Source organism: Schistosoma haematobium, chromosome ZW (assembly GCF_000699445.3).
Source record: "Schistosoma haematobium chromosome ZW, whole genome shotgun sequence".
NCBI lineage: Eukaryota > Metazoa > Platyhelminthes > Trematoda > Strigeidida > Schistosomatidae > Schistosoma > Schistosoma haematobium.
In genome coordinates, this window is record NC_067195.1 from 43163076 (window position 1) to 43178588 (window position 15513).

Sequence of the window (15513 nt, forward strand, 5' to 3'; positions counted from 1 at the left end):
CTGGGAAAAAATAACGTAAAATAAAATTCCCCGATAGGTAATACAGGATGGATTGGTGTAAACTATTTTAGATACGATTGGATGAAGGAATATGAAGATTGTTCATTATAAAGCTGATATTCATCACGGATAAGTATCAACTATGTAACTATTATAAACAAAAGACCATAACAAATATATATTTAGTTCGGATTTAAAATTACATGCGAGTGTTCCCATAATATTATAAAGTCCAGACTTCAATTTTATATGGATTCATAGGTGCATACTATTGTGTGGTTGTAGACTAATCGGAACATAACTATCTGATACTGCTTAAAAACTTATCTAGTCAAATACTTTTATTATCATTTCATTTTTATTTATTTATCTTTTTATTAAGAAGTTAAACAGTAATCTCGGTAACTCAATTAGTTGCTTATACTAATTCTACGAAAGTGTATAAAAAGGTTTCAGTATTGCTTTCATATTCTGATAGCCAACCTATTGAACATGCTCTTGAAAGTTTCTTGTTTTTAAAGAAAACTTTTAATAAATTAGACGTTTTTGAAGAAATATAGTCATCTATTTACTACTACGTATTTTTGCGTATCTATTTCAATCCTTAGCCTATAAGAACACAATTACTGGAATTGTATTCAACAATCCGTTGGTGGAAGAATCAATGTATGAATTTAGAACAGGAGGTAAATCATTATGATTTCTGATTAATGTATTCATTTTTCTTTTTATTAAATTGGAATCTAAAAGTTTTGTTCATAATGGATATCAATTAGTGCTTAGTATTTCTTCAATAAATCTGAAATAAAAAAGCACTGATTTGATAACTGTTCATGTTAATGAGAAATTAACTTCATTTCTATTAAATTAAATTGTGGCTAATTTTACCGGTTATTGTGATACTTGACTATGAAATATTGTAAGCAGTTGATACGAAATCAATTAACTAGCTAATAAAGTAAATTTCATTTAGATGGTGGTTGGAGGTAGTCAACAGGAAACCCTGGACCCGGGTTTCGTGCTACTTGGCACTCGTCAGCAAGGTGTACCTGTAATCTTGAGGGAACTGGTTCTCCCTGGCGGATTCGATCTCGTGTCACCCAGCTTCACAGTCAGAGACGTTACCACTGAGCTATCCGAGCAGTGTCGAGTCACCTAGACTGGTGGCCACATTGCAACATGATCGATATTATTCGATCTGCACTAATAAGGACTAGACAAGCATGACATTGATCACCACCCAGTGATCAATCAGTTGTGAGTAAATTTCATGTTAGACCATTTGCGCATAGATATTTTACAGGGATTAATAGAAGCATTTTAAAGCCTGTTTTTTTATTTAAAGAAAACATTTTATTTAAGCTAAAAAGGTAAGTAATTTTTTAAAAGTGTGGAAAATTTTGAGCAGTAATATTGAAGTATCCTTTCATGAAGTTCATATGCTACGATAGTCACTGATCACATTCTTCCTAAAATATTAACATCAAAAAATGAATCGTCTTCATTACATACATATAAAGTATTAGATATTCAAAATGATCAAATCAGGTTAAGAAAAAAGTAAATTTTTAAATTAAAAATAACACATAAAAGTGAACAATATGGTTTCCATTTAGATCCTCATTAAGTTTTACTCTTATAAACCGTAATATTTATATGCATATATGAAAATATTAAATCAATCAAGGAAGTTAATGAGTTAGCGATAACATTGAGACAAATTACATGAATAAACATAATAAATGAAAACTATAAATTGGGCGAAACTATAATCGGGTTTAGCACAACAGGTCTTGGATTTTGGCAGAAAATTTATTCATCCATTTGGCTAACTATCATCTTGGCATTTTAGCTGGTGTCAGTTTGTGATGAACACCCTAAATATTATTCCTAACCATCAACTGTAGATGATAGTCTCAATTCATCATACTGATTTATAACCCACATTTAGCCCTGATGAGTAGATGGACATTGGCAGTGTAAAGGTCACTTAAACATCGCTCGAAAGTCGTCTATAAATTATAGCCTCATCATAAATTGTTAGTAAAAAAACAAGTGTACTGGTAGTAATGCGAATAAAAGAAACAATAAAAAATTAAAGAAATTTTTGGGAGTGCAAAGTAGGTCGAAACTTGAGAAAATAGTTGAAGAAAATTAAAATTATCAAACTGGTGTAGTAAACATGCAGTTAATCAGATAGTGAAGAAGATATGCAAAAGGGCGGCGAAGTAAAGCAAAGAATACGAAGAAATTAGTTAGACTGTTTATCATCTTATCCAAGCAAAGAAGATATCGATTTCTTCTAAATAAATTTATTGGGATTGTTAGTTCGAATCTGTTAGGATGTGCAGAAAAATATACCAATAATTATCATGTTAAGTCTAATGGTGTCCTTGGACTCTAAATGGACATTTCCTATTGGTCAATATTTATTTCACTTGTCAAATTTTGTACAAATGTTGTTTTCTATTTTATGGTACGATGTGGTCTGGTTGATTGGTATGTAAATAGAGTATGTCTGAAATATAGTGATTCATAACTCAGAGGCTGAGACTTGTGTTCTGGACTCAACTGGCTGGGCTAGACAGCGAAACAGGGCCAATCAGGACTCTAGGCTGCTCGTACGTGTTTTACGTGTCATTGATCCGATCGATAGATACGCTGCGCATGTAAATCTGCAGTAACACGTCACAACAGAATCCCCACAGCTTCTAGCATTTTTTTGGAGACGAGATCAAATCCAATTATGAAGGTGATTACTTGGAATGCATTAGTTTTACCAAATACATGACGACTGTTAATAAAATAAAGCTATATCTTGTCTTTATTTGACCGTTTTTAAACCATGCAGAGCGATGTTCACTAATTGTTTGGCTAAGTTTATTAGTGTTATGCTCAATATAATGTTCTCCACAGTAGCAAGTGAACTTGTTGATGCACATCTAAGAAGTGAAATCAAACAACATGTCCCTTGTTTGAATAAATATCAGTAGTCGGCTGGAAGACGACGAAGATTAACTGGATAGAAATTCTGTTCAACCGCTCTCAATAGTCTATTATCTAAGACATCGTTAGCTACATCCAAGTAGAAGTGTATTGTTAGAAAGAGGAATTTCTTTTGATCTATTGATAAATATTAAACTTCTTATTCACTGTACTCACGTGCTTCTACAAAAGGACCTAAGGGTGTCGTATTTTGACCAACATATCGTTGATGAACTCTAACTCCTTTACGGTGTCGTCTGAACAGATTATATTTGTTCTGTTTGTAAGTCATCTAACTATATTTTTTTCATAAAGAGTGAGTGTAAGATTAATAAGTGCGTGCGTCGACACACAGAGGATCTCTTTCTATACACGCTTTTGCTTAACAAGTCATTGATTTATTAAGACGTTGAGAACATGAAATGTGTTGTCAAATTCTTTCTCACAGGTGAATGTGATCTTCTAATCTACATTGTTGAATTGACTCAAGAATTCTCTATTGATATTCATATAGAAAATGGTAATTATATCGTCGATATAATGAAGGTGTGAATCGAATTTCTCGTTCACTTCCTATAGGGTTCCACTCTCTAGTTTGGTTAGAAAGAAAGTAACTGAAATCGGGCTCAAAGATGAAGCCGTAGCTGTTCAGTTAAATTGTTTATTATAAATATTGTCGACTAGAAAGTGGACATTCGTCTTATGCCTGAAAAGCAGTTTTGCAAGACTATGTTCAGGGAAGCCAATATTAAATTTTGTTTGCATTTAAACTCAATTGTGAAACACTGGCGAATAAAGGTACGATATCTATATCAGCCATAAGTTTTTTACAAACATTTACGTCTCCTACTTTGATAATGAAATTAAAGACATCTTAAAAATTTCTCTTAACAACTGGTTTGTGCAGAAGTACTAAGTTTCAAACTCTCCATCTGACAGTTTTGTGGTGTGAAGAGTAACATGCATATTGTTCATGCCAAAATAAAGCCTGATGGTGATCTAAATAAAAACAATATTGTCTGCTTTCATGTGTTGTTCTAGTTAAATTTTTGTCAGTATTAAACTAATTCTTGAAAGTCAATGTTTAAAAAAAGGGATGGTAAAAAATTTTCCATCTATGTTTGGTAAATAAACAGGACACAAAATTGTGATGAACGCAAACATACACATGTATACGCATAAGTATAAGGACAAATCAGGATAGAGAAACAGAGAATGAATAGTGTTTGTTTAAATAAGCATGGATTTTGTCGTCTTTTGCTTCGTAGAAAAAAGACAGATTGTTTCCCATGCCATTAGGTTGTTTTTAAGAGAAAAACAGTATATTTAAGCGAATAACTGGTAGCAGGATAAGGTGCTGAATTCTAGAAATAACCCCTATGTATCTGAGAGTGTGATGCATTAGTTTCCGTTGCTTATAAGTATAGATTTTTTCTTTGACTGACATGGATAGGTAAAAATCTTTCAGTGAATAAGCACTAGACGTATAACATGTTAACATATAATATTTATGGGAATGATGTTGTTCAGATGAATTTTATTGACTATTACTTTGACTGATGAAAATAAGTTACGCAGACATGAACTAGCTATTTTATTCATCCAGTATATTTTCAAATTTTCTTACTGATCGCTTTACATATAACCTTCGCAACATGTAACTAGAGGTTTAATACATACAAATGGTACTTAGGAGGTTGTCATAATTCGTAAAATAATCTTATCATAGATTGTCATTCATTGTGTTTCAACTCATTTATTAGGTTGTGTCATCAGACAATCAAACAATATTCCTTAATGGTAATTTTGTGAAAGAGCTCATTATTTATCTAGAGTTTATTTATATTACGCCGCACTAGAATGGAACGATTATGTCTTGTATGATCTAGCGTTATTAATGGCAAATAACTTTATGATCAGTACGGTTTTAATGTTATTATAGCAACAGCAGGGAAGTAATGTGTCATTGTTAAACATACTGATTAAAGAGTTAAGTTTTGTCCGGTGTATTTGTAAAACCCACTATTTTACTGGGTAAATTCTTAAATCATTCGTCAAAAAGTTGTTTATTTAGATGATTTCTAGTGACCAATTAATCATAAGCATAAGTTACTTAACGGACTTACAACAACAAAAGAACCGTTGAAGATTATGGGAACATTAGACGGCTACTTTTGTTGTAATTTTGAACTACTCACTTATGAGCATTTAAAATCAGTCTTTAATGTATGGTCTGGTAGGTTTGAACTTCTAAAGTTTCACAAATGATAATGAAATAACTCTTTAGTCCTCATTGATTCTCTACCGATTCACCAGCTGATTTTATTCTGAGACAAAAACTATTTTCAAAAAAAATATAAGTTCAGTATCAAAACGTAGACTAAATGTAGAGTGATAATTTTCTGCTTTTCTACACTTGTTTATGTGTATTTTTAAAATGAAATTTAAGCTCATAAAATTTGAAGCTATCATACTCAGTTTTCTTGAATAAGTGACTGTAAGTAAAAAAAACTCGACAGTTACGTATTTGTCTAGGAATTAAATAGATTCACAATAAAAAATAATATAGTTGATTTATTGGCGATTATAAGCACATTGTAACAACAAATGATTAGAATTGTTTCAAAGATTTTGTGAGTTGTATACTTCTGTGGTGTGTGCTACTTATGTTGACAGATGAAAGTAGTATGTAGCACCAATCAGAAGTGAAATGCCTGGAAGTAGATGATCGAGAAGGTATAATTGATGAGAATATAAACAGAAAGTAATTGCAGTAACAACAGAATTCAAAGTCGTGAGGCATCTAAACGACAACTGAAGATGTGCAAATATTGTATTTAGTCCATAGTTTTTATATTTTACCAAGACGCTCTGTAATTTTACGTAAAACAATGATTTGATTATCACCAACAAGTCTTCGTTCACTACACTACTTTCGGCGTATTATAGTAGGGAACAGATTAGCTAAGGAAATTGAAGGAAATATTTAACTCTAATGTATACTTTTATTAGTCATGTATTGTGTGATCTGGATTTTTTCGGCGACGACTCACACTGTTGTTTTAGATTATTTTGTCACTGCCTATTTTAAATTAAATTAACTCGTTGGAGTCAGTCAACAGACGCGTCTTGACATACAGCCATTCTATTTACCTGTAAAATAAATATCTGTTATTCAAATTGTCAAAGATTAATTTCTCAAAACAGTCAATAAGGATGTAAACACATATGAAGATAACAAATATCTCTGAATATAATCAATCACTGTTACTGTTTTTAGATAAGAATGATTCAAAGGTTCTGTTTGTAATAATAGTTAACAATCTTGCCCAATAGGCTTCGTAATTAAATCATCCACAACAAATAACGTAGTACTATTATGTTTAGTTAGTACTTAGCGTCAATAGTTACAATTTCAAATAGATTTCACTTGAGACTATTGATAATGGTACTTTGCATTACGAGTTAAATTTTGGTTCAAAAGAACATAGAGACAGTGGAAGATTAAAAGAGAGTAAAAGGTAGGTAACATGAAAAATAAATTACTTAGTGATGAATTGAGTATTTCGTATACATTATGAATCCATTTTTATTCAATTGAATATACACAATGGAATACAATGTTTTTGGTTTCTTTTTTTTCTCATTTACGACAGATTCGCCATCTGTTTGAATCGAATACTAAACATTGGTCAAAGTGTAAAATTTTATCGCATAAAAATTTTCTACTTTTGCAAGAAAATGATCTTTTAAGAAAAGAAATTTCTAATCTATGGTGTATTCGAGATAATCAACATGATGAACGCACTGATCCGATTTCTTGTACAAATAATTATGGACCACAAGGTAAACAATAGAAAATATGCATTGAATGGTAATGTATAAAGCATGATCAGTAATAATATGAAGATTCTTTCATTGTTCATGATACTACAGTATCACAGATACTAACTTAATACATGCTACGATAAGCGACTAGTCTTATTTGATAGTTGATACTAAAAGACTAGCAAGGATGCCATAATTTCCTATTAATTGGGAATATCGAATTTTTGATTTGACGTTTAGGGGTTTCAAGGATAACGTTCTCACTACCAGACTTGAAGCTTCTGAGGATGAATACATACTGCTTAAACGTTTTAAATTAGGATTTGACAGTTCTGAAGTGCTCTTGATCCATTTTATCTGACATCATTTGATGGGTAACACAGTTTCAAAGTTGAGCTTATCTATACAACCAAGTAATGTGTCAACTTATGACTAACTTCTAAATAAATTTCCATAATTCCTAAGAAAAGGCTTAATCCAGTTGATTCAAGGTTATTAATAATTAGTCAGGCATAACTAATGGGACTGGATGACAGTCGTATAATTTCACGAATTCTTTGACTTTGAAAATATGGATCATTCAGTTTGCTACTCAACATCCAAATATCCTATGTTCACCATAAGACGTGAACGTCTAGGCTTCGATCCAAAATGAAGTTATAAGTACAAGATGCCGACGAATCTCACATTAAGATGAAACAACTCTCTAGTGCTTCACAGTTTTGAATGCTTCTACATCTATGGCTGTCCCACAGAAAAGGAGTTCAATTATATAGTCTATATTACTATCCACGATTGTTGTATAAAAAAGCAAACTCATGGTTTTATCAATTGTCGTTTTATTGATTATTTTCATGTTTCAAGCTTTTGTAGATCAAAGTACTTTAGAGCTGTTGCATTCAATCAGCTCATATTCTGATGAAAAACTGATAAATCATACTACTTAAGCTCATAGAATAGCCACTTTTCAGTAGTAATATCAATCAATGACTAAATGCCTCCTTAGACAGGGCTCTGTATATATTCGGCGGATTTTTTCAGCTTATTTTTTTTACATTATGCTTAATAGATATTATTAAACATGAATTAAACTTATGACTTGTTGATAGTTTTTTTCTGACACAACATTGAGATTCTTTCTGGTCATTAATAAATTAACAGCCTAATGAAGGATGTTCAATTCATATTTGTGGCCATAGTTGATTTATAATTGCTACAGTGTACTGATCTAACTAATATTTTGTAAATCTGTTCAAAGTAGAAATATACAACTGGAATGCAGAAATAATAAAGTATTTCATATATTTTTTATTCAATTAGTAAAACGATTCGTTTATTTTATACATATCCATGCATGAATAATTGCGGTTTCCTATTTACTACCGAATTATTTGTTACTTCTCTGATATTTGATGAAGAAAAATGCTTTCTGTTTTATCTGTCACAATAGTCGATTGGTGCACGGTAGTTTAATCGATCCCAATTATGATTATTGGTTATACTGCGTATGGTGTAAAAACGACAGTAACATATTATACCTAACTGTCTGTACCACTAATGACCTTCATAGGATTTATTTATGTTGAAAACCAGTTTTCTCTACTACTTTCCTAGCTTGTATTTTTGTTCAGAGAGTGATCCGAATGCACTTTGTTTTCTGTCAAATAATATTTTAGAATACTGTTTGATTCAACTACTTTTGTGTTGTAGGAAGTCATCGATTGTTTGAAGTTGGTATTAGTTAGAAAACTGTTAGGCTAGTGAAATTAAATGACTAGCTATACATAGACATTCTGTTGTTTTATAGAATCTTTTGGTCATTTGTGAGAATATTTTACTTGACTTCAGTTAAAACTCATGAGTTATTTTAGATAACATCAATGATGGATCAGCAAGATTATTTCGTTGTGCAACTGGTTAAAATCTCAGGGCTATAGTCTTTTGACACTATCCTCGGTGATGTTTCAGAACGTTTTTTTAAACATGATATTTATTTGCTATATTTTAACTAAGCAATTCGATTTTATTAGTCTTTTACTACACCATATTGATGTATATTCATGTTAACAATGTTTCATCAACCCAATTCTTATAATTAGGTTGAAATTTACCTCAAGTTCTGATTTTAAAGTATTACCGACTATATGCATCTGATGAGAACCAGATGAAATGAGAAGATAATTCCGCGTTATTCTTGTTTACTTTTCAAGTTATCGAAATGAACCTGAGCACTGTTGTAGTTCAGAGGTCAATATTTTCCGAATTCTTATTTTGATGGAGAAAACAGCTCTTATTTTTTGGTCTATATTATTATCTTTTAGAAAATAACCAAATTATTGGTTCCTAATCTTTGTAATACCGATATCGATTCGAAATGAAATCAATCCTAACACCTTAATGTAAATTCTTGTTACATACATCAGCGTTGTGGGATTTTTATTTTCTATACTGTATTTAAATCGAGGCTAACAGTGGTATCTCATTTGCCATTAACCAACTAGATGTATCCAAAATCCATTGCTGAATTTCATAATAAAAGTCACACCATGTACCTATGATTTCAAACGTCAACGACTGACCGATTGCATTCTTCATTTTTAACAACTGGTGATGTGATAAGTGTTTACAAATGTTTAGTCTGCTTTTGAAAACATTTATATCATTCATATCAATAAACTGTTAAAACATCGTGTTTATAATGTTTATTCTTTCAGTAGAAATATGTTCAAGTGATTGAACTGAGTACAACAATGACGGTTTTCAAGACTAACACATCAGTGAATATATTTATAAGATTGATTGGAAACTAATATGTTGAACTACTTAACTGTTGGCTAGAATTTACCCATTTCAGTTTTTTAAAATGGGTTGTCCCAGTTAGTACAAAATAATCAATTTATTCACTGTTGATTATAATGGTAATTGATATAAAATAATTATGGAAGTTTATTCAATAAGTCTTAGTGATGATTTGCGAATATGCTTTTGGGAATTTAAAAGGTTTCATATCGATAAATGTGTATCGTTGCATTATATATATATATATATACTTGTGATTACGCAATAGCTGTTGTCATATGCACTCATTTTTGTGTTAATCGAATCAGAATTGATCAATTTACAATTTTCTTTTTTTAGTTTTAATGACTTATTGTTGGTTGCAGTAAGTTTTCGGAGTTAATTTATCTTCCGAGTACCCTCAACCAATATATATATAATAGCATAACATATTACACGTAATTTATTGCTTTGTACTTTAAACGTTTACTGTTTCTTCTTATTTGTTTCATTTCTATTCATTTTAGCATCAAATGAAAATATTGAGTGTGGTACATGCAAACAAAATGTTAGTAATATTTCTTTACTTGTTGTTTAATGTTTACGTTGTTATAAATAAATGTTTTTCTCGTGAAGTATGAAATTATTTAAATAATATAACTTCTAACTATAGATTGTAAGGGGAATGATTCAGAGCCAAGAGGAACACTGAACAACGCTTTTCATTTACATTGAATGTATACGATTGAGAAATTACAAACGAGATGTTGTTCATCCGTTCTCCAAGCAAGCTTAATTTTTAGTACAGAGGTAATTACAAAAATGTACAAATATATTATCAGAAAACTATCCAGCATTTAAGTTTATGGGTATCGTTTTTTAATTACTCTGAAGAAATGACCTATATTAAGTCACGAAACCTCAGAAATACAATTTTTTACTCATTAGGATATAACAAAATCTATATTTATTATTCAACGTATAGCTTGATAGATTGATTACTTATTACGTAACATAAATAATTTGTGAGTGGATGGTTGATTAGTCCAAAAATTTTATTTCTGCTCATTGAATTACAATTTATATTTCTTATCTAACTGTCGCAATAAGGTCATAATCTCGTGATCACATTAATACCTGTCATCATAACAAGTTAGACTTGGAGTTAGGTAAAACGTTTACACCCAGCTAATGAATTAGACTAGTTGATGCTTAATTTGCTTACTTTATTCAGTGATGAGATTTCTGAATAAATCAGAGTTAATGTTAACAACTTGCACTGATTAGCATGAAGTAAATGTTCACACACACACACACATAACAGGTTTTGTACAGGTTGTACAACGCATTTTTAACTCATCGTTTTCAATAAATATGAAATATTAAGATAAATAATTTAACCAGTTCTCCTTCAACTTTCCTACATGATACATAATAAAACGAGAAAAACAGATTTAATATTCAGTTATTATTGGTTAATAACATTAATTTCATAACAAGAATAATTGTTTACCGGTTATCAGTAAGAACAAAACTTGGTAGTGAAAATCTGTGACTCTTTCCTTTTCATATTTTAAAAACACATTTCATCAAGTATTTCAAGACAATACAAAGTTCATTTTATGCTAGTTTGTTATACATTTAGATTTTGCAAAACAATTTTTTTGATTATTTCAATATTATAATCATAAAGGTACATTTGGTATTGTAACACCTGCGACTTAAGGTAATAGTGAGGCAATCCGTACATGATTCACATATGCCAATAAGAGAATGATCAATTACAGACCTAAACATCAAAGGGAAGATTCAAACAAACAACACAAAATGAATTTAAACTTCTCCCCATTGCACAAGTAAGTGTCCATCAGGACTCAGTAGCTGCGTGGATAACACGATGGTGTTTGAAGCGAACGGTAATGGGTTTGAGTCCCGGAGTGAATATCAACTGTGTGATGCAGGTACTTCTAACTGACAAGTCCCAAATAGGGCTAGACACAATTCTTTGATTCCACTGCTAACCACTATCCATCTTAGCTCATAATCATGAAAATAGTCGTAAACTGTGTAATAGTGAAAAGTATTCCTACTAACTGACGGTCACTTATGAGCTCTTTTGCTATCGAAGTGGAGAATTATGATTTCAAAAACAAAATTCTATACATTATGAAAAGTGAAGTATTTGATCGATCAATAGTACATTACAATTGGTTTCCTGACGATTACAAGTCATTGTCATATGAAACTCTGGTTGTTTTTAAAACTAATAAAAGTGTCTCGAATAGAAATAAGATTCTAGAAGTTCTTGTCTACTCACCGCTTGAATAAGAATCTAACTGAAGAGTTTATTCATGAGTTAGATTAATCAAATTTAAGTAATCTGTTAGCTTTCTAGTACAAATTCATGCAAATTTAATAATAACTGATTTTCAGTATTTACATAAAAGATACAATCTTTTAACGTTTTTGAACTTTCAAAGAAATTTTTGTTGCTAAAGGACCAACTTGTACTCATTGGTTAGTAAGTGTTTCTTAACATACTTTTCATTTGTTATCTTTCATATTAGTTAGTTTTTGTATTTCAATAATACATTCGAGCTTTTATCAGAACATTAGTGTGTTTATTCTGTATCCTAATTAACCGACGTGATAGATTAAGTTTACCCAGAAACACCTTACAAAACGTTTTGTTAATTATATTCATTCGATAATGATAACTTGAATCTTGTTCAATAAGTACTGAACTGCGGTTTCAGTAAATTATATTGATGATACTTAAATGTCAGCTCGTTAAATTTCTTACAGTTTTAAACACTGTGATTGTAAAATTATTTTGATTTAAAAAATTTATATAAGTATTATCAACTATTTTCACAAACTTCTTTTTGTTTTCTAGATTGAAAATAGAGAAACATCAGTCGAGGATTTATTATTACAATTATCTGAAAGAGATTGTCAGCTAGATTTATTACAGCGTCGTTTATCTTTTATGTTACACGAACGTAGTGTACTTTGTCATCAATTAGAAGAAATGAGTATAGGAAAAGATAAATCTGAATATAAAGTAGGTTCATTAATACATGTAAATTCGTATGAATATTGAGTTAAATAAATTAATTATATTTTGTTTATTTATTCACTACTTACCAAACTATCACTTCAACAAACTGACATAATTAACAATTGCAAAGTAGGTTACTTATATTCATGAAATTCAAATTAAATTTATTTGTCGTCTATTTATAGATAGTTGGTTTGTTCAGACATATTTTATCACTGAATTAGTTCAGTTTGAGAACCGTTGATAACCCTGGAGGATTAACTCATTCCAGCCTGAACAAATTTTCACGAACCACTCATTCAAATAATAATAATGATAACATATAGGCTTTTAAAAGTACTCCCAATATTCTAGTGTCTTTCACATTTGAAACAAGCCATATGGAGATTCAAAAAGTTGTCAGTGACTCCACTGAACGATGGCGACCCTACACTTCAAATCATCAAAAGTCGAGAAATAGGACCTTTGAATTTTGGCTCACCTGTCTAAAGATATTGTGATCACTGCAAGATAAAAATATCTTGGTTTTGGCCTTGTATTTATCATGAGCGTACTCTTCTGTCATCTGATCTATTCAACATTTAGTAAAGAATATAATTGGAATGAAAGAGGGAAAAAATATACACCAACTAGGTGTAACACATAGACACTAAGGTGATAAAATATTGAGGATTTAATGGGTGGTAACTATGATAAATAAGTAAATACAATTTCACTAATGTAAGTAATTAAAATTTTGACCTTTGCTTTGCGTAATAAGATTTCAACATTGATTGAAAAGGGAGTTAACAATATTGACTATAAAAGCTCGAAATAGTTTGCTGGACTAAACTCTTAAACCACTTTAACTTGGGTCATTAAGATTATTTCAAGCATAATTTTCATATATAATGTTTTTTGCATTCCTGGCACCTGGATTTCGTAAAATTGATTCTTTCAATTTGACAAATAATCATATCTATCCATATGGCTTTGTTTTCGTGTTGATTTAGCCTTCTATTTAATTGGTGAATGAGCGTCTATTCATTACCTATCAAGCTGTGAAAGAAACAGTGATATAGGTAGTATGTAAGAGACAATTCAAGGTGCTTAGTTATCAGACTATTTAATAAGCGATTTGTTTTGAGTTAACTTTCGGATAGTTTCATAACAGAAAGATTCATCTTAAAGAAGTAAGACTTTAAAATAATGATGTCAGTCAGTCAGTAACAACGTAGAACTTCGTACGTACGTACATCAGTTCGAGTTGCCACACCACATTAGCACACAGATGCAGTGGTCGATTCAAATCCCGTAGTGGTAGAGGCAATAAGAGTATAAGCAGTAATCGGGAAAATTAGTGTTTGGAGATGTTATTCAAAGAGTATAATATAGTGAAATAAATTTGGGAAGAGAAAAAAAGCGACAAGGAGGAACAAGGAGATCAAAATTTGGGAGAACACAAAGAGTAGATGCACCAGCGCCATTGCAAACGATTTTGAGCCATGTCAATCAGGGTCTCTAACCATCGGTTGCTATCATCTCGCGGTCCCCAACCAGGTAGTCTACACCTACCAACATGATTCAGTCCACTTGTCAGTGACTTCATGGATTTGTGCCATGTTGTGGTCTGGCCACCCCTAGCTTTCTTCCAACCTACTTCTACATCATAAAACATCGCACGTCGAGGCAGTCGGTCGTTGGGCATACGTAACACGTGTCCCAGCCATCTCAACTGATGAAGTTTCACTACATCATCAATTGACTTGCCATCCTTACCTAGTACCCGTTTCCTAACAACTGCGTTACTTACTCGATGGTCCCAGGAAATACGAGCAATATTTCGAAGACACCTATGATCAAATACTAGTAGCCTACGGATATCCTCTACTCTTACCGGCCATGTTCCACTGCCATAAAATAGGACGGAACGAACTGCTGCGCAGTAAACACGTCCTTTGGTTGATAGACAGATATCTCACCTACGCCATAAATGACGCAAGTTGGCAGAAGCTAGTCGAGCCTTCTGTATCCGTGCTGAGATTTCGTCACACACCAGACCACAAGGGCTGATGAGACTTCCAATATAAGTGAAGCGATCGACACGCTCAACTACTTCACTCCCTATCACTAGTTCGGGTGTCAATGCAACGCAATCCTGAAGCAACATTTTGCATTTCGAGGGAGAGAATCGCATGCCGAAAATGCTTGCACTGTTGCTTAGAGTGGTCAGAAGACTCTGCATTTTGTCAGCGTCTTCACCAAATAAAACTATGTCATCGGCATATTCCAAGTCAACAAGTGAATCTCCTGGTAGAAGTTCAACCCCTGGAAATTTAGATGAGGAGAGTGTTATCTCTAAAAGTACGTCGGCGAAAAAGTTTTTCAGGGACAACTAGAAAAACAGTTAGATCCCAGAACATGGACACACATCCAAACGCCCCACAATCGTAGTATTTCTTGACCTTAAGGCGGCATTCGACTCTGTTGATCGTGAGGTTCCATGGCAGTGTTTGCCACTGAAGGAAGTACCAAAGAAGTATATTAACCTTGTAAAGTCTCTCTACTCGAACACAACTGGTCGAGTGAGAGCTTATTCAGAACAACAATGGAAACTTTACACCAAAATCATGCAGCTCATAAAGTACACCATCATTAAACAGGTACAAGAACCGTATACTGTTTACACCAACTAAGTGTACTTCGTAATTTGACTAATCGGTGCATGTCAGAAAATATAACTTCTGGAATTCGGAAATGTTTTATTATTTTTGTTAAACAGTATCTGTTTAACAGAGCTGCCAGTTCCTGGTCTTGTTTGAAAACCCATTTTTTGATAAAAACCCTAATTAGCCAGTAAATCAGTTCGATATAAAAATAGA

At 31.9% G+C, this 15513-nt stretch overlaps 1 protein-coding gene across 2 annotated transcripts in view; it reads left to right on the forward strand.

Moving 5' to 3' along the window:
* Positions 1-15513, forward strand: part of MS3_00003622 (uncharacterized protein) — a 32304-nt gene that overhangs the window by 10242 nt on the left and 6549 nt on the right. For both annotated transcript variants that reach the window (XM_051211466.1, XM_051211467.1), the window contains exons 5-8: positions 609-686; positions 6642-6831; positions 10119-10159; positions 12488-12655. In XM_051211466.1, the coding sequence (XP_051071529.1) occupies positions 609-686; positions 6642-6831; positions 10119-10159; positions 12488-12655 (477 nt within the window). The remainder of the gene's footprint in view (positions 1-608; positions 687-6641; positions 6832-10118; positions 10160-12487; positions 12656-15513) is intronic.